The sequence below is a fragment of the Actinia tenebrosa genome, unplaced genomic scaffold (genome assembly GCF_029948245.1).
Source record: "Actinia tenebrosa isolate PJP-AT-01 unplaced genomic scaffold, QUT_ActTen_1.0 PGA_scaffold2__45_contigs__length_23673736, whole genome shotgun sequence".
Lineage (NCBI taxonomy): Eukaryota > Metazoa > Cnidaria > Anthozoa > Actiniaria > Actiniidae > Actinia > Actinia tenebrosa.
In genome coordinates this window covers 1,927,270-1,954,421 of record NW_028292579.1, presented here as the reverse complement: position 1 = coordinate 1,954,421, position 27,152 = coordinate 1,927,270, and the positions used below count along the sequence as shown (strand labels likewise).

General features: G+C 38.9%; 1 protein-coding gene and 1 long non-coding RNA gene across 2 annotated transcripts in view; both read right to left on the bottom strand.

Annotated features, from left to right (window-relative positions):
* Positions 1 to 255: 255 nt before the first annotated feature.
* On the bottom strand, positions 256 to 5,219 carry LOC116304023 (uncharacterized). The gene is made up of 4 exons (XR_016120526.1): positions 5,118 to 5,219; positions 4,688 to 4,737; positions 1,922 to 2,040; positions 256 to 628 (listed from the first exon to the last, which is right to left on the bottom strand). It is a non-coding gene; the product is annotated as an uncharacterized LOC116304023 (long non-coding RNA).
* An 886-nt stretch (positions 5,220 to 6,105) lies between these two features.
* Positions 6,106 to 27,152, bottom strand: part of LOC116304022 (dynein axonemal heavy chain 5-like) — a 71,274-nt gene continuing 50,227 nt past the window's right edge. The window contains exons 56-79 of the mRNA XM_089033928.1: positions 26,746 to 26,883; positions 25,983 to 26,110; positions 24,740 to 24,929; positions 23,991 to 24,125; positions 23,268 to 23,423; positions 21,830 to 21,919; positions 20,862 to 20,954; positions 20,001 to 20,105; positions 19,089 to 19,227; positions 18,543 to 18,657; positions 17,229 to 17,541; positions 16,085 to 16,203; positions 14,592 to 14,794; positions 13,941 to 14,014; positions 12,896 to 13,048; positions 12,368 to 12,434; positions 11,567 to 11,655; positions 10,603 to 10,821; positions 9,914 to 10,074; positions 8,955 to 9,111; positions 8,224 to 8,376; positions 7,636 to 7,695; positions 7,411 to 7,563; positions 6,106 to 7,326 (exon numbers count right to left, since the gene is read on the bottom strand). Coding sequence (XP_088890054.1) covers positions 6,940 to 7,326; positions 7,411 to 7,563; positions 7,636 to 7,695; positions 8,224 to 8,376; positions 8,955 to 9,111; positions 9,914 to 10,074; positions 10,603 to 10,821; positions 11,567 to 11,655; positions 12,368 to 12,434; positions 12,896 to 13,048; positions 13,941 to 14,014; positions 14,592 to 14,794; positions 16,085 to 16,203; positions 17,229 to 17,541; positions 18,543 to 18,657; positions 19,089 to 19,227; positions 20,001 to 20,105; positions 20,862 to 20,954; positions 21,830 to 21,919; positions 23,268 to 23,423; positions 23,991 to 24,125; positions 24,740 to 24,929; positions 25,983 to 26,110; positions 26,746 to 26,883 — 3,597 coding nt within the window. The 3' untranslated portion in view covers positions 6,106 to 6,939. The remainder of the gene's footprint in view (positions 7,327 to 7,410; positions 7,564 to 7,635; positions 7,696 to 8,223; positions 8,377 to 8,954; positions 9,112 to 9,913; positions 10,075 to 10,602; positions 10,822 to 11,566; positions 11,656 to 12,367; positions 12,435 to 12,895; positions 13,049 to 13,940; positions 14,015 to 14,591; positions 14,795 to 16,084; positions 16,204 to 17,228; positions 17,542 to 18,542; positions 18,658 to 19,088; positions 19,228 to 20,000; positions 20,106 to 20,861; positions 20,955 to 21,829; positions 21,920 to 23,267; positions 23,424 to 23,990; positions 24,126 to 24,739; positions 24,930 to 25,982; positions 26,111 to 26,745; positions 26,884 to 27,152) is intronic.

The window sequence follows — 27,152 nt, the reverse complement described above, 5'->3', positions numbered from 1 at the left end:
AGCTTTTCTCGTAGAAATGTGCGGTATTTCTTTTCTTTTCTTTTTTGTTTTTTCCTGTAAGACTCGCATTCAAGATAATTCTGAAAGCCGCCTAAAGCCTCCAGTCCTTTGGAGGTGCGTTTTGGTGGGGGGAGGGGAGTGCGTGTTATGGTGGAGGGGGGGGGGGGGGGGGTAGTGTGTGTTGGGGTGGGGAGGGCATATAGTCACGACTGAGATTTTGTATTGTTTTAAAAGTATTTTAATGAAAATCTCTTTATTTTTATTCTTTACAGTCATTATTTATATATACTTCTCACCTCTTTTCTTCTCTCTTCCCTCGGTTTTACTTTTACCTTTCAACTTTTCATCCTTATTGGGTCCATTTTGTCAAATTCTTATTCATTTAACTACCTATTCTTCACGATTCTTTACTTCTTTATTTTACTAGTTTGTTTTATTTTATATTTTCCTATACTATCTACTTTTTCTTTTTCCTTTTTTGCATTTCATAAACTAATCGTCTCTTCTGTTGGTTTTCTTTCGTTTCTCTTGGATTCTTGTTCCTCATTTCTCTCTCTGTTTGCAATTTTCTTTTCTTCTCTTGATTTCTTTTGTCGTTTATTTTGCCATTCTTCAAGACGAACACCTTCTGAAATCAATTAACAGAAGAACGAAAAATAAACTATTTTTATCATGAATCACAAGGTTAATATATTTATCAATCAAGACAGCATAAAGAGAAGTTAACAATGCACAACATCCTATCCAATAGAATCCCATCCAATCCAATGAAATCCCATCCAATCCAATGAAATCCCATCCAATCCAATGAAATCCCATCCAATCCAATGAAATCTCATCCAATCCAATGAAATCCCACCCAATCCAATGAAATCTCATCCAATCCAATGAAATCCCATCCAATCCAATGAAATCCCATCCAATCCAATGAAATCCCATCCAATCCAATAAAATCCCATCCAATCCAATGAAATCCCATCCAATCCAATGAAATCCCATCCAATCCAATGAAATCCCATCCAATCCAATGAAATCTCATCCAATCCAATGAAATCCCACCCAATCCAATGAAATCTCATCCAATCCAATGAAATCCCATCCAATCCAATGAAATCCCATCCAATCCAATGAAATCCCATCCAATCCAATGAAATCCCATCCAATCCAATGAAATCCCATCCAATCCAATGAAATCTCATCCAATCCAATGAAATCCCACCCAATCCAATGAAATCTCATCCAATCCAATGAAATCCCATCCAATCCAATGAAATCCCATCCAATCCAATGAAATCCCATCCAATCCAATGGAATCCCATCCCATCCAATGGAATCCTCAAGGGCGGATCCAGCCAAAATTTTAGGGGGGGCTAATTGAGTTTCTCTTGTCAACACAACGGAAAATAATAAAAAAAGCATCTAATTCTTCAGTTTTGTTTTTTTATCTGCTGAAGGGGGGCTTTGCCCCCCCTGGATCTGTCCTTGATCCCATCCAATCCAATGGAAATCCCATCCAATCCAATCCAGTACTGTTGGTCTCGATATAATTTCAACACTTTTACTTTTACTATTAGAATCATTTTCCCTCTCACAAAAATATTGATTACACGATAAAAATACCAGACCACATTTTCAAAAGCCTGACCAGTGTCCAAATGGTGGGTTAATATATACCTTATTTCCCAACACCCCCTATTGCTGTCCTAAAAAACTTAGAACAAGTGTGTTTCCTGTTGCATAAGAAAAATATTTGGGGTCGGTAGCTCGGATTTTTTCACCCTGTAGTGCATTTGGGAATAAAAAAAATATTAGGGTCAGCAAAATTGGCAAGAAAGTTAGGGTCAGTTGCACAACAGAAAACTCACTTATTTTTTTGTTTGGCCTTAGCAGTAAAGTAATGTAAAATTCTTTAAATATGTACATGCTAACTTGCCAGACTTGTTGTCCTGCTGCCGGGATGAACATATGACTTCATAACACTGCTCACAGTCCTCTCTTCAGTGATTTGCTTGTATCTTCATTCAAATGGAAGTCCAAATACTGAAATAACAGAACATTATCCAAGTTAAAGGTTGGGCCAATATTAAATTTCTGCAATAAACTTACTGCAGTTAAATAACACTCCCCCCTCCCAAGCATACAGCTGTAAGTCGTGTAAGGAAGCGCCAAGCTTACAATGCAGGTTATTGCTGTTGCATACGTTTGCAAAAACATTTTTTCCTATGTTGGGATAGTATGGAAGCCCTTTGTGTCTAAATGATTTGCTCCATGCATAGATTTGTACTGATGGAGTTCTACACATACACACATCCCAGCTGTTACACCACTCCCTCAATATATGTGGACCTGCCATCCCTATGTATTACACTAATAAATTAAGCATTAGATGTGTAAAAAGATATAATGTGCTGTTTCCCCTTGAAGTATCATGCATTTATAGTAATTTTGTCATCTATTTAACACTAATAGAGCTCTTTGGCTCAGGCATGTTTTCCCATTTCAGACCACTATCATTCTCTTGAGAATAAGATTCTTTGTTTGATTTGTATCTATATTCATATGTCCTCTCATGTGCAAATGAGAAGCGAACGCTAAACAAAGAAATGATACTCTTGGGAAAACATTATGCCTGAGCGGAGGAGGTCTATTGCAAGCTCCAATTGCAACAAAATATTGTCTCCAATGGCAATGAATTTCACCACCGCCATCAGAATCAGAATGAAAGGAATCAGAGGAATCAGAATCAAAGCAAGCAAGGATGGAAGCATAGATGGAAGCATAGATGGAAGCATGGATGAAAGCATGGATGGAAGCATAGATGGAAGCATGGATGGAAGCATGGATGGAAGCATAGATGGAAGCATGGATGGAAGCATGGATGGAAGCATGGATGGAAGCATGGATGGAAGCATAGATGGAAGCATGGATGGAAGCATGGATGGAAGCATTGATAGAAGCATGGATGGATGCATGGATGGATGGAAGCATGGATGGAAGCATTGATAGAAGCATGGATGGATGGAAGCATTGATAGAAGCATGGATGGAAGCATGGATGGAAGCATGGATGGATGGAAGCATTGATGGAAGCATGGATGGAAGCAATGGATGGAAGCATGAATTGATGCATGAATGGAAGCAAGGATTTAAGGGTAGTGCCCACTAATTGAGGATCAATTATTTTTTTTAAATGACTGTGAATTGTTTTAACCTATCAAAGGGTTGTTAAATTCTGGTTACAGAGTAGAGGTCACCATGCATTTAAGAGAAATGATAGAGCTTAAAAATCATTAACAAGTGATGACGTCATGATTTTACTAACACAAAAAAAAAAAACATTTTCAAAAGATTTTGAGAAATTTTTAATCCAAATCATTCTTTACTAAAATACTCCCCATTCTTCCAATAGTTGCTAATAGTTGGCCATAATATATATATTTTTAGCTTCGTGCTCTGTATTTTGCGATCATTAGGTACATAGAGATTGTGTCCATATTCTTTTCAAAACCAATTATTTTTTATAAATTTCATTTCAAGGCTAATTTGGCATTTACTTTATAATTCATAACATATACGAATTTTCTAAGAATATCATTAGGGATAAATCTTATGCCGAATGTGTGACAAGCCTTACACAGCATGCAAACTCTGTTTTCATTTTTGGCACATCTGCACATCAGCTAAACATGCTGCTTCTCTGCCATGCAAGCGAAAAACACAGAGAAAAACTCAATATCTTCATGCTTTATAGTTCCAGGAAGACTTTTGGTTTCAAAGATACAATAAGTTATTATTGACTTTTTACTTCACAGCAGAAAAGAATTTCTGAAATATTTGATATGTAATAAGATGATTTTTTAGATTGAAAACTCCAAAGTAAAAGACTTTCATGGTGAAAGTGTTTAGCGACATAAAAAAGGTTTTTTAAAACTATGATTACACACCTAGATAATAATAAATCATAAATTTTCAATTTGATATGTATTTCTTGTTTGTTTTTATTCAAGTTTTATAGGATTAATTCTAAAGTAATGGTAATAAGCTTTATTATTGAAAGGATTTGGTTTTTTAGAAATATGAGTCTGCCATTTTCTCAAAACATGTGCAAATATTACTTGAGCCTTAGCAAATTATCTCTTTGACAAGCCTGGGTTACTTAAAATCGTTTTCTGCTTTAATCTTTATTGAAAATAAACGCTTTGTTTCGTGCAACTTGAGTAATAAATTTTAAAATTCCTCAAATATAGATGCGCAGTATGTGTGCGCATGGACAATAGTAGGCACACTCCTTAAGAATGGAGGGAAGCATGGAAGGAAGATAAGATTTACTAACCCCGATTAGTCTATTTAGAATTCCAGGGTTAAGTGAAGCCACTCTAAGTGGTGATCAAAAATTTGGCCAAGTAAGACAAGTTTGCAATTAAAAAAATAACTTACAGCTGTAAACTCGTGACAAACTTTCATGAAAATGGTTTATATCTTAAGGTGCCTCTACGTAGTTTTTTAAACCACCCTTCACTCTTAAAATCCAGTTATACACAATCTTACACCCTTAGCTCAATGTATCAGTATTCTATACCAGATGTTAGGTTTGGATGAAAGTTGTGAGCGATTTTTTTAAGGTAATCAGCGTTTCCATAGTAAACCTAAACAAATTTTGCGAATTGAAAACAGTTTAATCTAAATACCTTTCGTATTCATTACCACGCGAGCCAAGCCAATCAATGCACTGTAAACACTGTAGAACACGAAATGGAAAAGTTTCAAACAAATTCATCTGTTTCATTTTGAAGAAATCAATGAAAAAAAATTTTAACATGTGTTTCATCATGTTATTGGAAATATAAGCGATCAATACATCCATAGGTCTCAGAATCATCAATAAATTACCACAGAAAGTTTTCTCAGACTGCCCTTATTGCTCCCTACAAAAATATCTCTGAGCAACTCCTCGGCGATAAAGAGATCCAGCTCTTCATTCAAATGCAGTTTTCCCATAATTTTGCCTGACGCTTTCACTCTCTCAAACGTCAAAACTGCTTTTCAATGAAAAGCTCGATCTCTTGATGTTTTCTTCCTTCTCGCGGCAAAACATTAGTACTCAAGTTTCATACGTACCTGCAGATTCCAGCCATAAGTTAAGTTTGCCAATAAACAAATTAAAATATCTATTTTGCCTCCGACTTCGTACGAAAATACAGCCGCCATTTTAACTCTCGATGTTCCGCTGATCAAAGGTAACTGAAGGCTCGAGGCACAGGCAGCCCAAAGGAAGAACGCAATTTTTTATGACTTTCAAAATAGTAATATTGAGTTTGTTCTGGTAAAAGGTAAAGGAAAGTTTAGAAGCTTTGCATCACACAATCGTTTTACATGAGAAAGAATTCAATTCCCAAGAGCAAAGGGATCTTATTGTTCTGCCATCTAACCACAGGCAGCCCAAGCTGTATTATGGGTGCCAGCAAGTGATGATGCAAAGCTTCTATTTGGGGGGAAAATTTCTAAGATTGCAGGAAGGGTGGAGCACTTTAGAAGAGGGGGAAGGGGTAGGGAGTGTAGTGGAAGTTTTTCCGGGGAAACATCAAACAAATAAACCAAATTCGTTGGGAACAAATATAAAGATTATTTTTTGGAGTGGTATCCATATTATTTGTCTTCTCGTGTGCAACCGTTAAGCAAACTTATCATATAATTATCCATAAAATACCTATATTTCTCCTTTTCGAAAAACGGATTGTTTCACACGTGAAAATAACATGTTATTTTCACATGTGAAAATATCGTTACCATGTATATTTAAGCTATTGGTTTATAAATAAGAACTTTTTATAATAATAAAAAGCTTGTTAAGTTGATTTTATGGATAATTATATAATAAACAGAATATTACATGGGCACTTGGAGATACGAAATTTATCTTCTCGTGTTGAAAGTCTCGCACTCGTTCGCTGCGCTCACTCGTGAGAGATCTTTTCAACACTCCAAGATAAATTTCGTATCTCCACGTGCCCATGTAATATCCTCTATTTACTATATTCTAGGAAATGACACATGGCCTGAATTGAAGTGGTCCATTGTTTGCCCTGTTGTAAGTCTACCACACAAGTAACTTATTCAATGTTTTATTAATCACTACTCAAATCATAATCAGTTATCATATCAATAAATAATTTACTGTACAAAGAAAACTCAGCTGTGCTCACGTGACATCCATCATTGGATGTGTGAACGTATTTGTATATATACAATATCTTCAAGGCTAACTCTAAGAGGTGCGCTATATCGGGTATATAAAACTTTTTGTCAACACTCTAACTCTAGGAGGTGCACTATATCGAATATATAAAACTTTGTCTAAAAATTTATTGGTTATCACGCATGCGCAGAAAGTAAAGAAAGTTAGCGCACGCGCTTTATTTCGAACAAGATAAAGCAACTTTACTGCGCATGTTTGAAATCGTGTGAATGCGCGGAACAAATCAGAGAAACGTTTAAGGTTTTAAGCCGATATTGTTTTACAAATCACATTAAAATGCTATTCCTATTTATTCCTGACGTTCTTATTTCTATGGTCTACGAAATTCTTCTTTGGCTTAGTCGGTTTTCCGGGCGACGAAATTTAAGCTTTTCATGGGTCCTACAGACTAACATACGTTATAGAAAGTAGTAACACGTATCTTTCTAAAGCAGTTTTCGTATGACTGTGAAAAGCTCGGTGTCGTAAGCGTGCCTTGCCGCGATGTTTCCTAGGATTTTGATTGGCTGATTATATTTTTTCTGGCGCGCAACATGATTGGTTAGGCGCATGCCTCGCTGTGTCACCACCGCGTTCGTACCGCCAGCTTTTCACAGTCATACGAAATCTGTTATAATCTAACGAAGAAGTCTATAAAATATCTATAAAACTATCAAATAATCTCCATATGATATATATACTGTTTTACTTGATATCACATAGCAAAGCCACTCCACGTAGTATCCAGTGATCTGGGTTCTGATTGGTCTTCAGGTCCACGCAGGCAATGTACGTCAGGTCTGTGCGTCGCGGCTTCTTATAAATAGGGCATTGGTACAATCGATTGTCCCTACCCCCGGTAGAGTTGATCGCATAAATATGAACCACAGGGATAGAGGTGAAAAGCACTTTAGGTGCAGGTTCTATCAGCTTACATCCTCGTCGATCCCATCCTGCACCGTCTAGGTACAATCCATGCACGTAGACACCTTCAGTTGGGGGACTTGTGATGTCATCTTTGAAGAACCGAGTGACGTCGTTGTGTAGGACTACGCAGTCTAGTGCCCAGCCTTTGTGCGCACGAGTGACTTCCTATAAATAGTGCAGTAACAAACAGAGCTTAAAACGTGTTACCATATTAGTAATCGAAGTAGGAACTTAAATAAGGTGCCTCACCTGTCTCATGGCTGTCAAGAATCCCTGAGGATTGAAGAATCCAGTCATCCAGAACACATTAGGGCGACCATCAAAACACCAGGAACGGAATTGTGCATTGCGCTCTATCAGCTCCGTAAACCAGAAGCCCAGGGTGGAAGATTCCCAGGAAATCTAGGAATAAATTGGTTTTTTTTAAGGAGAGAATATGAGCGTACTTACAGAGGGATAATGACAGTAACCAACCTTTTTCCAGTGTTCTGGGATCCGTGCGTCGTACATACAGTCCAGGGAATCACGTAGTGTCTGTAATCAGGATTATAGTTTGAGAAATTGGGCATCAAGATTATCATGACTAACGCAATCATCATCACCATCACTATCACAATCATCATTAACTAACTTCATCATCTTCATTATCATTATCACAATCCCAATCACCATCATCATCACCATCATAATCAACATTCAATATCAACAACATCTTCATAATCATCATCATTCATTATCGCCATCATCATTAAACATCATCATTAAACATCATCATTATCATTATCATTATCATCATCGTCATCATCATCATCATCACCATCATCATCATCCTCATCGTTATCATCCTCAAAATCATTATCATCATCACCACCAACACAGTCATCATCTTCATCATCAACATTATCACAACCACTACCATCATTATTATCATCATCATCACTATCATCACTATCGTCACTATCATCACTATCATCACTATCATCACTATCATCACTATCATCATCATCACCACCACCTTCATCACCATCACAACCATCATCATCATCATCTATCCGTCCTTACCTCACTCATGATAATACTGCCGTCAATAGCCAGTTTGAGGTCAGTCAGGGTCTGACGTACAGCTGATATCACTCGCTGCATACGATCAATCTCTTGCCTCAAGAATATGTTCATCGGTGATAATGCGCCCATTTTCTGGAGTTTTGCTTTAACCTTTTCAAATAATGATGAAAGTTTTATGAGATCAATGATGGAAAAATGAAATCAAAAATGTCCTTTATGCGTGCGCATGGCCTCATCAGGATTTTGTGTACAACACTGTGTTTATATCTCATATCAAAAACAAAACAAAAAACAAAAAAACGGAGTCAATAAAAAAACCCCAGAAAAACCAGTGTATATTCCCTCTCGTTCTTCTCATCGTGCGTTACAATGTTTTATAATATGAGGTGCAATAGTTAAGCTGTGTTTCCTAGTGGCACACTATGGCATACGCCCCTTGCCTTGTGGTGAGATATTCCATAACATGCCACTCTTGATTGGTTGGAGAGCGTGCATTATGAGAGCACACACCATGAGCGCGCATTGCAAGTTCTAAAACATTGCCTCCTGTAACAGTAGCTTCTACTTCTTTCTTGTTCTGCCAATCCACGTGTGCTTTATAATTGTACACAGCACGCGCGCGCATTTTCTATTTCTACAACAGTGCGTTACACGCATCCATTTAACACCCGACCCTTCCCCCTCCCTCAGTATGGGCAAGCACTAGTGTTTCTAGATCAAATATTTACCTCGTGTTTGATGTAATCCTCTGGTAACTTCTCCAGCATGTCATCAGCCATTCTCTGTACGATAGATTCTCTAGTTTCGCCAGCTCCGCTCGCGCTGTCTTTGGGTTGAATACTGAGGATGGTGTCGAGGCAGGCCTTAGCGAGGTTACTCTGGTATCTGATGAGATAATAGCCATTAGTTTAGGTTCGAGTCAAAAACATAAAGAGGGAAACGTAAAAAAGGCTGCCTGATTAAGGACGTTCGCAGGCATTGCTTGTACGCATCTGTTCTGCAAAAACTTTAATCTATACGTGTAGGCCAAAGCGTCACCGAGTGTTGCATGGTGGCATGGTGGCATGGTGGCATGGTGGCCAAAAGCTAGAAGTTTGTTGTACGTACTTGTAAATCTTCAGACAAAATATTATTCTATAGGTTATTCGACAGTTGTTTCAAGAATGTTCTAGCAATCCATTACGCTTGGCTTATTATGGCTGTGCGCAAGCCAATTATGGACGACAAAAGGGCTGCACTTTGATATTATCTTACTCTTCAGTGAGTTCGGTGACCCCGAACATTCATTTGCGCATCAAACTTCTATAATATTTTGTCATGAAAGGTTTGAGGTGGAAAAAAAACGTGGGTAAGGCATTTGCCCGCGAATGTATTTTTAAAATACTAAAGCTGGTCCAGATAGGAAAAAAACTGTGCCTTCGGTCTTGAAAACGTAAATTCAAGTCCTTGGGTACAGTTTTTCCCTATCCGGACCTCCTGAGCGGTAAATAAAATACATCCGACAGCCTTTTTCGAAATAAGTGTCTAAAGTAAGTGATCATGTGGTATTCACGTGATGTCAGCATTAGGTGCAAGCCAAACACCTCAGATACTCACGTGATGTCAAGCCGAACACCTCACGTGAATTCACGAGCTTAGTGGTAAGTGGTCATGTGGTCAAGTGTCTAAGTGATCATGAGGTACTCACGTGATATCAGCATTAGGGTGCAAGCCAAACACCTCAGGTGAGTCCACAAGCTTCAGGTTCTCGATGTGGTCCATGAACTGTTGGAGTGAGTTACATTTTGGGATGGTATAGCCTTTGTAGAAGTTGAAGTTCTGACTGAACATGCTCTCACTGAACCACACCTACAGAATATGAGTGGAAGAAAATGTTTTTAAATTTACATTTACAAGTTACATTTAGAGTGAGGTAATACTTCGGGCTTTTTCGCCAAAATGCATACTATAAAGCGTCACTTGTCAATCGATTGGAAATAACATTTATTTCAATTACTCGGTGTATTTGAACTCAATGCTTATCTTAGAGGCTTTGAAACAGTAGAAAGTTTAAAAGATAATAAGCTGAAAAGGATTTGCTTTCATCAGATTTCTTTTCCGTTTCCTTGAGAATTATTGAATAACGTGTAGGAATAAGAATAGACCAATGCGACCGGGTTCGAATTCAGGACTCTGTGTCGTATGTGAGTAGGGTCGTTAGTTGGTTGTTTCTCTCCTGTGCTTCGAGGGTTTTTCCCCAGGTTCTCCAGTTTTATTCCCTACTCAAAAATCAACTTGTAACTTCTAAAACGATCGTTGGGCTTTCACCTAATATGCTGCTTAGGGCTCTATTTTCCCACAGTATTATATAAGAGCCAAAGCTATTAAGTTGTATACCTTAGCGAATGTGTTCAGCAGTCTCTTATCGAAGTCATCAGTAACTCGTCCACCATACTGGACCTCGCCTAACATGTACCGTACAGTGTTCCAGGACACACCCTTCTTGATGTCCATGTCATCTAGATGATTCTGGACGAACTGTACGCTGGCTGTGAAATCTGCTTGGTTGAATTCGTAAGGGATATTCCACCCAAGGGGGCCATACTTGCGACGCTCCTGGACAACAGAATGATAGTATTGGAGTTGGATATGGAGAAAATGGAGTATACGTGATGTTATGGTAGTGATTATCATGCTCTACATCACCACCACTACCGTCGTCGTTAACGTGATCCTCTGGGCCAACATCATCATCATCATCATCGTCATCATAATCATCATTACCATCACCATCATCATTACCATAATTATCATCATCATCACTAGCACCATCCTCATCATCACCATAGTCATCCTCATCACCATCCTCATCACCATCATCACTATCATCATCATTGTTATCATCATCCCCATCACCATTATATTTATCATCACCATCACTATCATCATCATCCCCATCATCATCATCACCATATCGTCATCCTCATCACCATCATCACTATCATCATCAGCGTTATCATCATCCCAATCACCATCATCATCACCAACATCATCACCATCACCACTATCATCATCATCATCCTCATCACCATCATCATCACCATCATCATCACCATCATCACTATCATCATCATTGCTATCATCGTCCCCATCACCATCACCATCGTTATCCTCATCCCAATCACCATCATATTATCATCATCATCACTATCATCCCAATCATCATCATCATCATTACCACCATCATTATCAACAACAGCAATACTTCTACCACTATCATTCATATTTTAGGTGCTCCGCACTCTCCTTTTATACTCATTCCCTACAACACTCGTGTCTAGAAAGTACACCGTGTTGTTACCTGTACAGTAGAATGAAGGAAGGCTACAGCATAAAGCATTGGTTTCCACTGAGATAAACTGCAAATATCCAACTGGTCTTGAGAGATACCTGTAAGATACAGCAACATTAAAATCATAACCATAGTCCCTTTTCACAGTTCCCAGCGCCATCTTGAAAGGTAGCCGTGCTTTTGTATCGAAGCCAGACGAATGATGCAATGATAGAGACGTGTGAATAATTGTTCAGGGTGTTAAAAAATGTTACTATTACAACATTATTACTGACAATATATTTTTCGGGATTTTAATCCTGGAAAGTTAGAAGTAATACGACAGTTTCACAAAATTATCTTGATATATGTATAAATCATAATAGTCCCTTACAACATCATTGCAGGTGTTATTTTATTCCTGGAAAGCTAGCAGTAATACAACAATAAAAGTTTCACAGAATTGTGTTGATATAGACCCCTTGCATTAAATTCCTAGAGGAATTCTTCCGAGGGACAATGCAATAGGGCGTCTTTTCTTATGCAAAAAAATCCATTGTTTTGTCCCTCAGAACAATTCCTCGAGGGACTTAGTGGAAGGGGTCTATAGATTGATATCGAACTCTCCTTCCATTTCCTTGGAAAGCTATGCTTATCTTAGATCCTTTGCATGCATAAACAATCAAATCATTGACCATTATAGTTCACTATGTAGTTTCTGGTGTTATAGAGCGCATACTACATAGTAGTGAAAAAGTTAACTAACAAAATTTTACAAATTAGTGCAAAATTTTGTAGTAATAATGAATGAAACTACAGAAATGCACTAACCGTTGTAAGTTCGTTTTAATCCTGCGCGCAGTCCTTGAGGTGGTTCGTTGGAGAACTTAATGGACATCTGTAAAAAACAAAAGCGTCAAAAAATATCAGGTAAGCAAAGCATGACAAGATTCATATAGTATGTATGTTCTGAGCTGCTTCTCTCTATATATCTTTGTTTTGGGGTTAGGACCCCTGTGATAAAGAGGAAGCTTGCGAAGAGAACGTTTCTCAAAATAAAATAAATTAATGAACGTCCTTGTTTTACGAGGGTAGCACCTCGTATCAAACCTGCGGGCCTCGTTTTTTATGATCGAATCGGAATTTAGAAGTTGGTTTTCGTGGAGGGAAGAAAACTGGAGAACCCGGAGAAAAATCCTTGAAGCACAGGAGAGAACCAACCAACAAATCTACTCGCATACGACACCAAGCATGTCACCTGGTCTAAAATAGGCATGAGTCTGTAGTAAAGGAGCACACCGGAATTTTACGGATTTGAAAAAGGGTCAGTCTATAATAAAAATGGGTGAAACAACAAACCTGTAGAAGACCAATAGGAAACTGTGGATGTTCTTCTGTGGTCATCCAGAGTCTAAAGTCCTCGTGAACCTGTTCTGTTTCCGTCACAAGGTCCATTACTTCCATCATGAATTCGAGGCCAAGATGGCAGTTTTGGAGAAGCGCCCATCCACCCTAGAGAACAGAAAGTATTGCAATAATCGTGCCTTCACCCTGTCATATCACAGTGTCAAATGAAGACAAGGTTTTGATGATAACGCGTTTCGATTGTCAATAATGCTTCAATGTACTGAAGAAGTAGATCCAGGGGTAGTCTCATTGGTTCCACGGAACCCTCTTTGTGAAGCCCACCATGATCTTTACGCTTAGTAGAATAAAATCGATTAAAATAGCGCTTGTCCTTAAAAATGCCGGAAATAGCATTTCTGGAAGCCCCCCTTTTGAAATCTTTGATCCGTCACAGTTATTAGAATGTATGAATAAGTTAGAGGATAATCTGATCTCTTGATCTAGTGATAAGATGGTCTTACTAAAAATAATAGCATTTTTTTAAACCACGAAAAGTGCCAAAAAGGGATTTTCAATATATACAATTTTAAAATATCTAAAATACTATGAAAAATATATATCTCAATGATAAAATTTTTGAGTCCAATAGGTCATTAGCATGATGGCATTAATTTACTCCCACTACCAAAATGCTTCGCGGATTTTCTTACTTATTCAAATTTGTATTCCCTCATGAGAATAGTAAGACAGTTGGTGCTAATCAACTGAACAAAGGAAAGTGTGCGAGGGATTCTGGTAGTGGTAGTAAATGACGCTATAATGCAAGTGGCCTATTTTCAATAAACAAAAAAATATTATTAATGGGGATGAACAAACATATTAATATAATTTGAGAACTCCACATTAATTAGCCGTTGGACTTGCAGTGCATTGTGGTAGTGATTTAGGAGACATATATTTCCAAGATGGCGCCTATTTTCCCCAAACAGCCCCACAATGCACTGCAAGTCCAACTCTACCCAGTTCCCCCGAGCTCGGAATGGCTAATAGAACCTACCGTTTGCATGAAAGTGTTGACAAGTTTTCTGGCATGAATTTCTTGTCCTTGTCCCATGGAGATAGCGCGACAATCTGATGACAACATCGATATATAGATAAATATTCAATGATATTATATTATTATTAATAGTAATCTGATAACTATTATCAGAATACACGAGTATAATGTGTTTTATTGAAAGAAAAGAAAGATAGTTTTTCGTTTTTAATACTTTGATTAAACACTACAGAACCGCAAAAAACCACGACGCGAAGCGGATTATCAAACACGGAGAACTAACATAAAATAATATGCGCACAAAATACTTCTAATTTTTCCTATGCACGTTCAAATTTGGAGCGCAAGGGCGAAAAAGATGATATTAAATGTTTGATACTCTCGTCAAACAAGCACACGCAATATCTAAATCAATTTATAATATTTATCAAATTTTGTCCTTATGATCATCTCTTTATTGATAACCTCAATCATAGACCTTCAATTATAGAGGCGTGATAGCAGCCATGATAGGAGGCACATGAGAAAGAATTCAGTTTCCCAGGGGAAAATAGTCGATCTTTGATGGTAATGGTGATCACCATCACCATTACCTTCACCACCTCCATCACCATCATCATCACCATCATCGTCAAAGAGATCTATACTCACCAAACTTATGTTTTTTAGCAATCATTTCAATCATTCCAGTCGGATCAGCACCCATAGACAGAAGGTTAATCAAAGGTGTTCTGCTATCACTCTCTTCCCAAGTCTTCTCCAGATCCAGTATAACATTCTCTGCATAGTCTTTACCCATCGACTCAGAGATGTACTTACGAGCCTGTGATATTGTGCGGTCAGGACACCATGACCTAAAATGGAAAATGTATTCCATATTTAAGGTGCGTAATACAGGCAAAGCCGTGCAATGTGTCGCGCAACAACGAATGTTGCTCCACTTCGCGCGCAATAAATTTGACTCGGGTTTGTGAACTCTGGCTTCCCAGGGTATAACTATTCTCTACTTTCACATCCCCATAATACTTTGCGTCTTTGGGGGGTGACCAGAGGGTAAAAACCCACTTATTTTGCTGAAGGCTGATCAGACAATGTTGACAATACCTTGTTTGGTATCCAAATATAAAACGAAGAAGTAAAAAAAGAAAAAAAGAAAGAAGCTTGAAGACGTTTAAGGTAAATTTTAAACATTTTTTCGTAAGTCAATACATTTTCTGTAAGACCAAAACTCTTGATGATCTGTACACGCAAAAATAACTTGGAATAAACTGATAATCAGTATTTTACAGATAAAAGCAGGTATAGTATAAATGCAATTAAGAAACCTTTCAATTTGGGACAGTTTTTTGATTGGTTACCCCCCCAAAAAGCAAGGCTGATTATGGGGATGTGAAAGTAGGGAATTTAGTCAAATCCAACTAGCGGTCTATCATCAATGCTGCATTCTGATTGGATGAGCTACAACCAGACTATAAGTTACATCCTACTAGTAGCAATAAGCGACACCTTTGAAAGACAAAAAATTGAATTTATCTTTAATTCAAGACTTGTTTGCATCTAAATATTTGACCCACTAGTTGGATTTGACTAAAACGATTAGTCCTCTCGCCCTCCTGTATGAGTCAATAGCCTACTCGTGCTCGAGGACTAATTGCTAAATAGCAATGTGAATGGAAAAAATACAAAAGAAAATCAAGTGTTATCGTGATTGGCATTTACCACATTTCAATCATATTAAAACTGGAGTATATGCCTGACAGCTGAGTCGTTTTAATCGAGAAATCGTCATTTAATCTGTGCCCGGCAGTCTTTGATTTAATTAGAACTTAAATTTTGAAATTTCATTTGAGGTCAACAAAGCTGCAAAAACTCGGATCTATTCGGAATGTTCGCATTCTGAGCCTTTGCTCCACTTAGCGGAATAGGGCGCATGCGCAAGTCAGCTATTCACAGATACCATTAAAACTTCGTGTGATTTTAACACATTGGTATTATTCAAATTGCACATTCTTTACATTACACTTGACTTTTGCAAATGATTCTCTCTTAAGCAGTCTAATCCTGTATAAATGAGTCTTCAGTCATAAAAAAGCAATATTTACCGCGTAAAGATTAATTATTTTTAAAAAGAGGTTTGTTGGTACCTTATGAGTAAGAGTTTTCTAAAGGTATCAAGAGAGTTTGCGTATCCATCAGGTATCTCTGCTTCTTCAGGAGCTTCTTTGTCGAACCAGTGCTTCCATTGTTTCTCGTTACGAGATATCTACGAATGAATAGAAAGACATGGGAATGAATGGAAGGAAAACAGAATTTTTGGTGCAAAATAAATGCAATATGCCCGCCGAAGGTGCGGTTATACGGGCAAGAAAAGCGCGCAACTTGGAGAGCTAATATTACTTCGCGCGCATCAAATTTGCAGCATTTATTACGCGACAAGTTGTGCGCTTTTGTTACCCGTATTACCGCACCTTAAGAAAAACATAAACTTGGAAATTAATAAAAGGGAATATATACAAAAAAATTGGGAAGTCTACGAAATGCCAATAAAATGTCAGAGTTCGAAATGAAATGAAAAACGACATTAAATGGGATTGAGAAAATGGAAAGAGGAATAAGCAGGGAAGCAAGAAAGCAAAGAAAGAAGCAAACAAGGAAGCAAAGAAAGAAGGAAGCAAGGAAGCAAAGAAAAAAGCAAGCAAGGAAGCAAGGAAGCAAGGAAGCAAAGAAAAAAGCAAGCAAGGAAGCAAGGAAGCAGGGAAGCAAGGAAGCAAGGACGCAAGGAAGCAAGGAAGCAAGGAAGCAAAGAAAAAAGCAAGCAAGGAAGCAAGGAAGCAGGGAAGCAAAGAAAAAAGCAAGCAAGGAAGCAAGGAAGCAAGGAAGCAAGGAAGCAAAGAAAAAAGCAAGCAAGGAAGCAAGGAAGCAGGGAAGCAAGGAAGCAAGGAAGCAAGGAAGCAAAGAAAAAAGCAAGCAAGGAAGCAAGGAAGCAGGGAAGCAAGGAAGCAAGGAAGCAAGGAAGCAAGGAAGCAAGGAAGCAAGGAAGCAAGCAAGCAAGCAAGCAAGGAAGCAAGCAAGCAAGGAAGCAAGGAAGCAAGGAAGCAAGGAAGCAAGGAAGCAAGGAAAGAAGCAAAGAAGGAAGCAAAGAAAGAAGGAAGCAAGGAAGCAAAGAAAGAAGCAAAGAAGGAAGGAAGCAAGGAAGCAAGGAAGCAAGTAAGAAAGTAAGAAAGGAAGGAAAGAAAGGAAGAAAAAAAGAAAGAAAAGAAAGAATGAAAGAAAGGGAAAGCTTCTCACCTGGTTTAATATATCAGAGAACTGTGGTAGTTTATTGAGTTCCACAAGGTTCAACCACGTGATATCGGTAATCCATCTACAGGCTTTAGGCGGACAGCCCTTCAGGTCAAGAGAAGCACCACCCTTAATCAACGTCATGAATTCCTTATGTTTGATCTTCTTATTTTGAAGGTCGATCTTCAGAGTCAGCAAAAGAGTAAACAAGAACTTGTGAATCTCGTAGAGACCTCGGCAGGAGAATTTCCAGACTTCTAGTGTCAGATAATCAATGATGTTTCTGATTCTCTTGCTGGTGATGGGAGAGGGTTGCGACCTAAAAAAACGTAGATAATTCCATTAGGCCCTGGCTAAACGAGGAAACATGTTTCCAGAATATGTTTACCGCAGGCATGCTCCCCGATGTTTCCAAGTTTAGACATGTGAAACATCGCTGCGTGCAACAAATTTTGCTTCCAAGAAGCAAAAATGTTTCTGCTGTGCGCCAGAAACATTTTATGCTTCCAAGACGCATGGAAACAATGTTTCCCGATGTTTCCTCGTTTAGCCACGAAAGTCAACATTCTAAAACAACGCTTGCTTTATCTTGAAAGTGCGCAATGGAGAATTTCGCAGCAAACACCGCAAGAACCTATTCGATAGACATATATAAACGTACACAAACTTATATTTACAACCACCACTCCTCGTAAAGGGCTTTTTCGTGACGTTCCCTCCACACGCACTAGCACTACATTATATTTTTACAACATACAACACTCAACTCACATGCTGATTTTTACGGAGGGAGGAACCACAATACAAATAATACATTGTTTTCTCATTACAAACCACGTGTTTATTCTCTAGAGTATCATTCCTTTGTCTAACGGTTGTGCATGAGAAGACACATGAATATGGATACGACTCAAACAAAGAATCTTATTCTCAAGAGAATGAAACGTGGTCTGAAATGGGAAAACATTACGCAAAGAAGAATTCGTTGTCATTTCCTAGAGTATTATTTCTTTGTTTAATGGTTATAAATGAGATGATTCATGAATATGGATTCTACTTAAATAAAGAATTTTATTCTGAATGACATGTGGTCTGAAATGGGAAAACATTATGTCTTGTTGGATGCACCCTTCTTAAAATTATCTTGAATGCAAGGCTAACATGGAAATACGAAAGAAATGCCACAAATTCCAGCGAGAAAAAGTGTGATTGTCTTTTGTATTTACGTGCTGCCCTCGCATCTACGATACTTTTGAGAAGGAGGGTTGATTGGATTCATGACAGAACGCAAACAGTGAGGAAGATAGTGTCGATAGGTACCTGGCCATTGATTGGTCAAACAGTCCCAGGAACTGTTTCAATGACGTCTGGTACATGCAGTTGACGTAGGACATTTCTACGATCAGGAAATACAAGATACTACCACGTGTCGCCACTGAAATAGAAAAAAAACCCAGGTATTTTATGACCGGTTTACAACAGGTAACCCGCTAATGAAATAGAACAAATGTATAAAAAAGTAAATATATACTGTTTACTATTCTGGAACTATATCTGGATGCACTTTTTGGCGATTTCACTGACGGCGATAAGTTGAAATATTATTGTAAAGCGACTTAAATACACGCTTGCGCACCACGACCATGGGCGCCATCAATTTAATTAGAGACCTTTACCACGACGCTAGCCCCGCAAACCTCAAATTGTTGTTCGACGTGGGGCGTTTTCCGTCAAACTTTCAACATTTAGCAAGGCGTCATAACGAAGTTGTTCGTGGAAAAGTGGCCGCGTTTGCGGGCGTTTTTCGGGGCCTGATTCCTAGCGGTTAGGGCTAACACTATGCTAAAGGTCTTTATTTTTGTTTACCTGGTCTGAATTCCTCACGCGCCGTGTTAATCTTGATCTCCGTGTCAGCGGCAACAATGAGTTTCTGACTGACTTCTTCAGCTGTTTGCTTGGTAACACTGAGTACTTCAATAAGAGACTCGTCTTCTACAAGCGAACCCTGTGAAACATCGTAATCACAGTTGTACATCTTATTCTAAATAGACCTAATCTACTGTTCCCCTATTTCAGACCATGTGTCATTCCCTAGGGTATTATTTCTTTGTTTAACGGTTGCACATGAGGTACATGAATATGGATACAACTCAAACAAAGAATCTCATTCTCAAGAGAATGACACGTGGTCTGTAAATGGGAAAGCATTACGCCCAAGTGGATTTGGTCTATTCCAATTTTTTCGTGAAACAAGTTCACAAATCCATAAATAAGACGGTACTGACTTACAGCACGTACACGGTACGACATGCCGTAACATTGAAATGGCTTCCCATTGTCTTCCAGTAATTCTTATCTTTATCCAATCACAACACATTATTAAGACACGATACGATACGCCTTCAGTAGAGCAGTTTTCGCACGACTGTGCAAGGCTCGATGCCATAAGCGTACATTGACGTGACCGTGATGTTTTCTAAAATTTTAATTGGTTGAGTTTTTTCTCGCGCAATGTGATTGGTTTAACAATGCCGTGACCTTTGCGTGACCGTGTCCGCGCCGTGTCTATCCTGTGTATTTGATTGGATGGAGAGTAAATTCTTGTGTAATGTGATTGGTCTGGCGTATCCCTTGCTGTGTCACGAACGTGTTCGTGGCGTGTGCTTTTCCCACTCATACGAACACCGCTCTAATCACAATGTTCTGTACAATGGCACTAACCAACATAAGAAGTTAAAAATGCCTGCAAGCCAGTTTACAATATATTAACGCACTCACCTGTGTGCTTGTTAAGCGATAGAGCAGATTATCTTCAAGTTCTTTCATCTTTCTCTTGTTAGACGACACGTCTTCGAGTAGTTTCGTTCGCTCTGACTCCAGTTCCTTAAAACAAAATCAACAGGACCCTTTGAGTAACGCTTTGATTAACGCTTTTTTTTTTGCGCAAACCTCAAGCAGAGAAGCGCCGAACGGCTGCAAATTTGTCATTTATTTAACAAATAAAACAGCTTTTTCAATAAAACATCTATAGGCGAGTGCTTCTGACACTTCTTGAGTGCTTACGGCGCTTCCTAAGTGCTTTTTTATTGAACGAAGCACGGAAAAAGCTGTTTTATCGTTTTATTATATAGTTACTAATTTTATTTCGTATTGAATTTATTTACGCAAAAAGAAAGACGGTCGCAGGATCTAGCAGCACTTCGCGCGCAGATGGCGTCAGCACTGTGTTCCGTTTACTAATAAAGCACAGCTTTCGACCAATCAGCGCGCACGTACTATCCTAACCATATAATAAATTCTGTTCATTGACCAATATATTTTCAACTGAAAAAAATCTAGTTTACGAGAGTGACTGTACCCTCGTTCCATGATTTAATTGTAATTTACAAGTAGACTTTTTGCGGAGGGATGAAAATCTGTGAAGTCAGAGAAAAACCCTTGAAGCACAGGAGAGAACCAACAAACAACTCTACTCACATACGACACCGAGTCCGGGAATCGAACCTTGGTCGCGGTGAGAGGCGAACGCTGTTAACGGTAAGTCACCTATGCTTCCCCATGGGCGTTCGTGTAAATAATTGATAGAGATTTGAACAGCTTGGTTAGTGTAGGTTGTACGTGCTATATTTCTATACTTACAGCTTTCTCTGTAAGAATCACTAGGCCCAATAACTGGTCCTCGAGGCCCTTGATGGTGACTGTGAAGTCAATGATCGAGGTACGAGCACTAATCTGAAATAAGATTGAATATTCACATCATCATCATTACAAATATCATCGTCATCATCGTGGGTTAACTATAGCATTATCTTCTTATTTTACGTTCATTCTCAAATATATCCTAATCATTTACACTACTACAACCGTTACCACCATAACCTTTATCATTATCATACTCGACATCTTGATCTTCACCACCATCATCATCACCATCACTATTATTATCATAACCATGGCCATCACCAGTATGATCGCCATTGTCTTCAACATCAACATCGTCATCAACGTCATCATTATTACCATCACCATTTTGTTCATCATCACCACCATTATCACCATAATCATCACCATCATTATCATAATCATCACCATCATTATCATCACCATCATCATCACCATTATCACCATAATCACCATCATCGTCATCACCATCATCACCATACTCATCACCATCATCATCATCATCATCACCATTATCACTATAATCATCACCATCATTCATCATCATCACCATCATCACCATAATCACCATCATCACCATAATCATCATCATCACCATCACCATTATCACCATAATCATCACCATCATCGTCATCACCATTATCACCATCATCATCACCATTATCACCATAATCATCACCATTATCGTCATCACTATCATCACTATACTCATCACCATCATCATCACCATTATCACCATAATCATCACCATCATTATCATCATCATCATTATTATCACCATCATCACCATCATTATCATCATCGCCATCATCACTAACATTATCTTTAAAAGTATCATCGACATTATTGACACCATCAGATGATAGTAATAATTCATCATCATAGTATTCATCCTATCTAACGTAATGCTAATGTTAAGAACTAACCTCAGGGGTGTAAGCTGGGTTGGATAGTTTGGTTGTGATGTACATCATGAACCCCTTCATCACGTCCACTTCCTTGTCACCAACCTTAACCTGAAATACAACGAAAAATCGTGCTCATTTATCATTCCCTTGAGTATCATTTCTGTTTTTTGGTAAGTCTTGAGAATATACACCTATTTCACAAAGGGTGTTGGAGCCAAAGACAAAAGACCATAGTCGATAGGAAATAAAATCTATGAATCGCTGGAATGACTGATAGTTCTTATTATTCTATTAAAGAACATGGAGGTAAGTGTTGATATATGCAGTGTCTTTTTGTAGTCGAGAAAACCATTTTAAAGGCCTTTATTATTGATGTTTATCTGTATATCCATTATTCCTTTCCGCCTTGAAATGACCAATCACCTATCTCCTTTGGTCACGATAAACCGGCTTTTTTGAAATAGGTGTACGTTAATAAACAAGTTTAATGTTAATGGTTAATCATCATCGTCATTCCCTGTCTGGCACAGTATGTTCATCAGCTGGATTGCTAGTTTTCGATAACATTTTGGTCAGTGTTTGACCACAATTTGGAATAGATTATGAGATTCAATAGACCGTTTTCTCAAGGTTGCGTGCGCATCCAAATTTAAGGAACTTGGCGGGCCACGATACCAAAACACAAGTATTATAATGCATTGCTATGAATTTTTTTACTATAAGAATTTATAAAATCGATTATTCTCCTCTTTAAATATAAAACTGTCTTCTCAATTTTACTGAATTTGCGTTTTTCAGTTTTGTGGCCCGTCAAGTTAGATGCGCACGCAACCTTGAGAAAACGTTCTATTTTGATCAGCGCTTTGATGGCCGTAATGCTTTCCTATTTCAGACCATGTTTCATTCCCTTGAGAATAAGATTCTTAGCTCGAGTTGTATCCATATTCATGTGTCTTCTCATGCACAATCATTAAACAAAGAAATAATTCTCAAGAGAGTGGTTTGAAATGGGAAAACATTTCTCACAAGCTGAAAGGGAGGGCCTAGTAAAACTTTTGAATAGACCCCTTTTCAGCACATCGGAATGCAGCTCAGTTTGGAGGACATAACAATAGGTTTCCAATTCTCAGGAGATTGAAATTCTTTTGTGTTGTCCTCCAAATTGAGCTGCTTTGACGTCACATACAAGGGGTCTATTTGGAGGACATGACAATAGGTTTCCAATTCTCAGGAGATTGAAATTCTTTTGTGTTGTCCTCTAAATTAAGCTGCTTTGACGTCACATACAAGGGGTCTTTTTGGAGGACATGACAATAGGTTTCCAATTCTCAGGAGATTAAAATTCCTTTGTGATGTCCTCCAAATTGATCTGCTTTGACGTCATCTGCAAGGTATCTATAAGCATCATTTACTGACGCAAATGAATATCAAGTACACACGAAGCCCGTCAACTAACCTTGAATGTTGATCCAGACTTGATAAAATTCTTTTCCAACACATTATCCAAAGCTGGGTCCAGTTCCTCCCCGACATCCTCGATCAGAAGAGGTCTTCCTAGAGACATGCTGTCTTCTAGGTGGGTACGGAAGTATTTGTGGTTCAGTGATGTGATCTGCAAATACAAAATATACAAAAGTCATCGATCACGTGACATACTATGAAGCTCCAATCATGTGATCTGATGTGAATGACTTGTCATATGACTCGGGGCATTCCTATAGCCTATATTTCTACAGTTTTGCCTCTTTCCAATTTATTACATTTAACATTTTTTTGCGATGAACATGTTTTAATAAACCATAATTATTTTTCATGAATCCTCCTTTTTTTGGTTTTCTTCCTCCTTTCTTCCTTCTGTTCTTTCCTTTTCCCTTCTTGTCTTTCTTTCTTGCTTCCTTTTTCCTTCCGTACTTCTTTGCTTTATTACTTCTTGCTTGCTTCCTTCCCTGCTTCCTTGCATCCTTGCTTCATGGCTTCCTTGCTTCCTTCTTCATTGCTTCCTTCCTTCCTTTCTCCTTTCCTTCCTTGCTTTCTTTCTGTCTCTATTCAGTCCTTCTTTTCATTCGATGCCAAAATAGTAAACACTTACATAACATATTTATTGTAGATCTTTTGATCCGTGCCTTACCCCTCCCCTGTTGGTCAAATAAGCCCCTACCCAGGGAGCATCATATCTTACCTGCAACTCATTATCTTTCTCTCTCTTTTTGATCCACGCCTTGCCCTGCCCCTGAGGGTCGATCAATAGAGGGTAACGAGGTGCCTTGGTGACGATGATACCGTTCTGGATGGACAGCTCATCATTAGGAAGACCCTAAGAATAGAAAAACCAACGTCAATGGACCAAATCCACTTTCTAAATTTCGGACACGTGTCATTCTCTAGAGTATCATTCCTTTGTCTAACGGTTGCACATGAGAAGACACATGAATATGGATACACCTCAAACAAAAAATCTTATTCTCACAAGAACGACACGTAGTCTGAAATGGGAAAACATTACCCTCAAGGTAACAAGGCCTAATAAAATACCACCCCAAAGAAGCCCACTTTAACAAAACTTTTGGACTGCCTAATTTGGTATGACAACAAGACTGGGATGAAATTTCAGTCACACAGAGATACCAGATGGTATTAAGATGTAAAGAAGTCAGGAACTTTATTTAGATAGGTGTCACGTGAGAGCCCCAAGTGATAGACTTGTTTTCTCTATGTTTTACGTCTCTTAATGAAACTAGACCGCCATTTTAGGTGGTCATCCGAACCACAGCAAATGTCTAACCATTTGCAGATGTTTTAAAGCAAAGACAACTTCTTCTACTGAGATATTTTGAGTTGTTGGCCTGGGGCTTGAACCCTTGACATTCAAAAAAAAACATGATACTCAATCAACTGAACCAACCAACACAATTTAAAAAGTAGAATCACCTGTAAGTTCCATTCTCCTACAGTCGTACTGTCGACCATCATACCAGTGACATTCAGGTTGGCAGTGTAGGGAATCTTACGAGATTTCATCTCTTTTTGCCAGTTGGACATCAGCATTTCACGGAACTCTTGGTTGAAGGGTCCGGAGTAGGACAAAAACCCGGTACAAAGCAGTACATCACCTACCAGTCTGAAAAAACCGATACGATATGAGAACCAAGACCACGGGACCCACCCGAGATGAACAAAGACCACGGGACTGACCCGAGATGAACAAAGCCACGGGACCCACCCGAGATGAACAACAACCCTGTACACACTGGTACATCACCTACCAGTCTAAATACATCACCACAACATGAGAACAAAGACCACGGGACCCACCCGAGATGAACAAAGACCGCGGGACCCACCCGAGATGAACAACAACCCTGTACACACTGGTACATCACCTACCAGTCTGAATACATCAACACGACATGAGAACAAAGACCACGGGACTGACCCGAGATGAACAAAGACCACGGGACCCACCCGAGATGAACAACAACCCTGTACACACCGGTACATCATCTACTAGTCTGAATACACCAACACGACATGAAAACGAAGACCACGGGACCCACCCGAGATGAACAAAGACCACGGGACCCACCCGAGATGAACAAAGACCACGGGACCCACCCGAGATGAACAACAACCCCGTACACACTGGTACATCACCTACCAGTCTAAATACATCACCACAACATGAGAACAAAGACCACGGGACCCACCCGAGATGAACAAAGACCACGGGACCCACCCGAGATGAACAACAACCCCGTACACACTGGTACATCACCTACCAGTCTAAATACATCACCACAACATGAGAACAAAGACCACGGGACCCACCCGAGATGAACAAAGACCACGGGACCCACCCGAGATGAACAAAGACCACGGGACCCACCCGAGATGAACAAAGACCACGGGACCCACCCGAGATGAACAAAGACCACGGGACCCACCCGAGATGAACAAGAACCCTGTATACACCGGTACATCTCCTTGAAAGAATTCCCAAGAGAGTTAAAAGACAAAAACATGGCGGCCATTGCGGTGCCGTTAACAATAGATGCTAATAAAAAATATGTTATTAAATGGCACCAACACTCCCCCGAGAGGAGGCAATGACGTAACGTGCAATCGAAGAATATTCATGTGTATTGTAGGCACTGAGAATATAGTACTCTTTTACCTTCCAATCTGTTCCTGAAACTCTTTGCTTTGTTCTGTCCATCTTTCTTTCTCTCCTCCCAGACCGCTGATCAGTGCTGATGCAGCCAACATCTTCCTGCGACAGGCTTCGGCACTATCCAACAAATCCTACAACGATTTACAAAGGCAAACTTATATTAGGTGTCCAGACAGCCAAGAGGCGATACTTGTGGGGGGCAAAAGAGATGAAAAACTATAGCTTAAAAATAGCAAAATGAAGTTTGAGAAAACATGAATGAGTTTGTTCAGTCATTGTACCATTTGTTAGTTTATTTATTTAATTATTCACTATTTCTCTCATTCTTCGTTCATTCATTCGTTTACTCATTCATTCCAATATACAAAGAGGTTCAAAATGAGCAAAACTGAGTGCGACGGAAGTGCGAGAGAAAAAATTCCACTGAGCCAGTAGCACGAAACGACCAATGATTGGCGTAAAAGCAATGTATCAATCGTTCATCATGCAGAGTTCATTGCGAGCGACAGAATGCACTCTTCTTAAAATTATCTTCAATGCGAGGCTAGCATGGAAATACAAAAGAGATGTCACTAATTCCATTGAGAAAAAGTGTGATTTCTTTTGTAATCTCATGTTAGCTCCGCATCCACGATACTTTTGAGAAGGGTCCATTAGATGCGACGTTTGCATAAGACGTCGAATTTATGGACTTCAGTCGGCCTCAAAGGCAATAAGATTAGACTCTGAAAAGTTGGACGTCTGAATTGGACCTTATTGGTTTTACCTGTTTTTCTTGGACAGCTTTGTCATACATGGCTTGTGCTTCATCCAGTTCAGCCTGTTTTTCGTCTAGCTGCGCCTGCGCTTTGTTCAAGTCTCCCTCTGCTATTCTTAACCGAACTTCCTGGATCGCCAAATTAGCCTAGAACAAACCATTGAAAAAAGATATAACTTCTTGTATCGTACTGACAGAAGCAAGAGCTGGGGAGGGAGATTTTTGTGCCAAATGGCGGGTCTTACTTGGTCTTCTACAAAAAAGAGTTCTTAGATTAATGTACTTCACTGATAGATCCCAACATGCCATTCCTCTTTTTATCAGAGCTAATACACTACCAATTAATTTCCTCTACTATGAATCGGTCGCCCAGTTAATGCATGATATTGAAAATAAGCTTGCACCTCTTAATATTC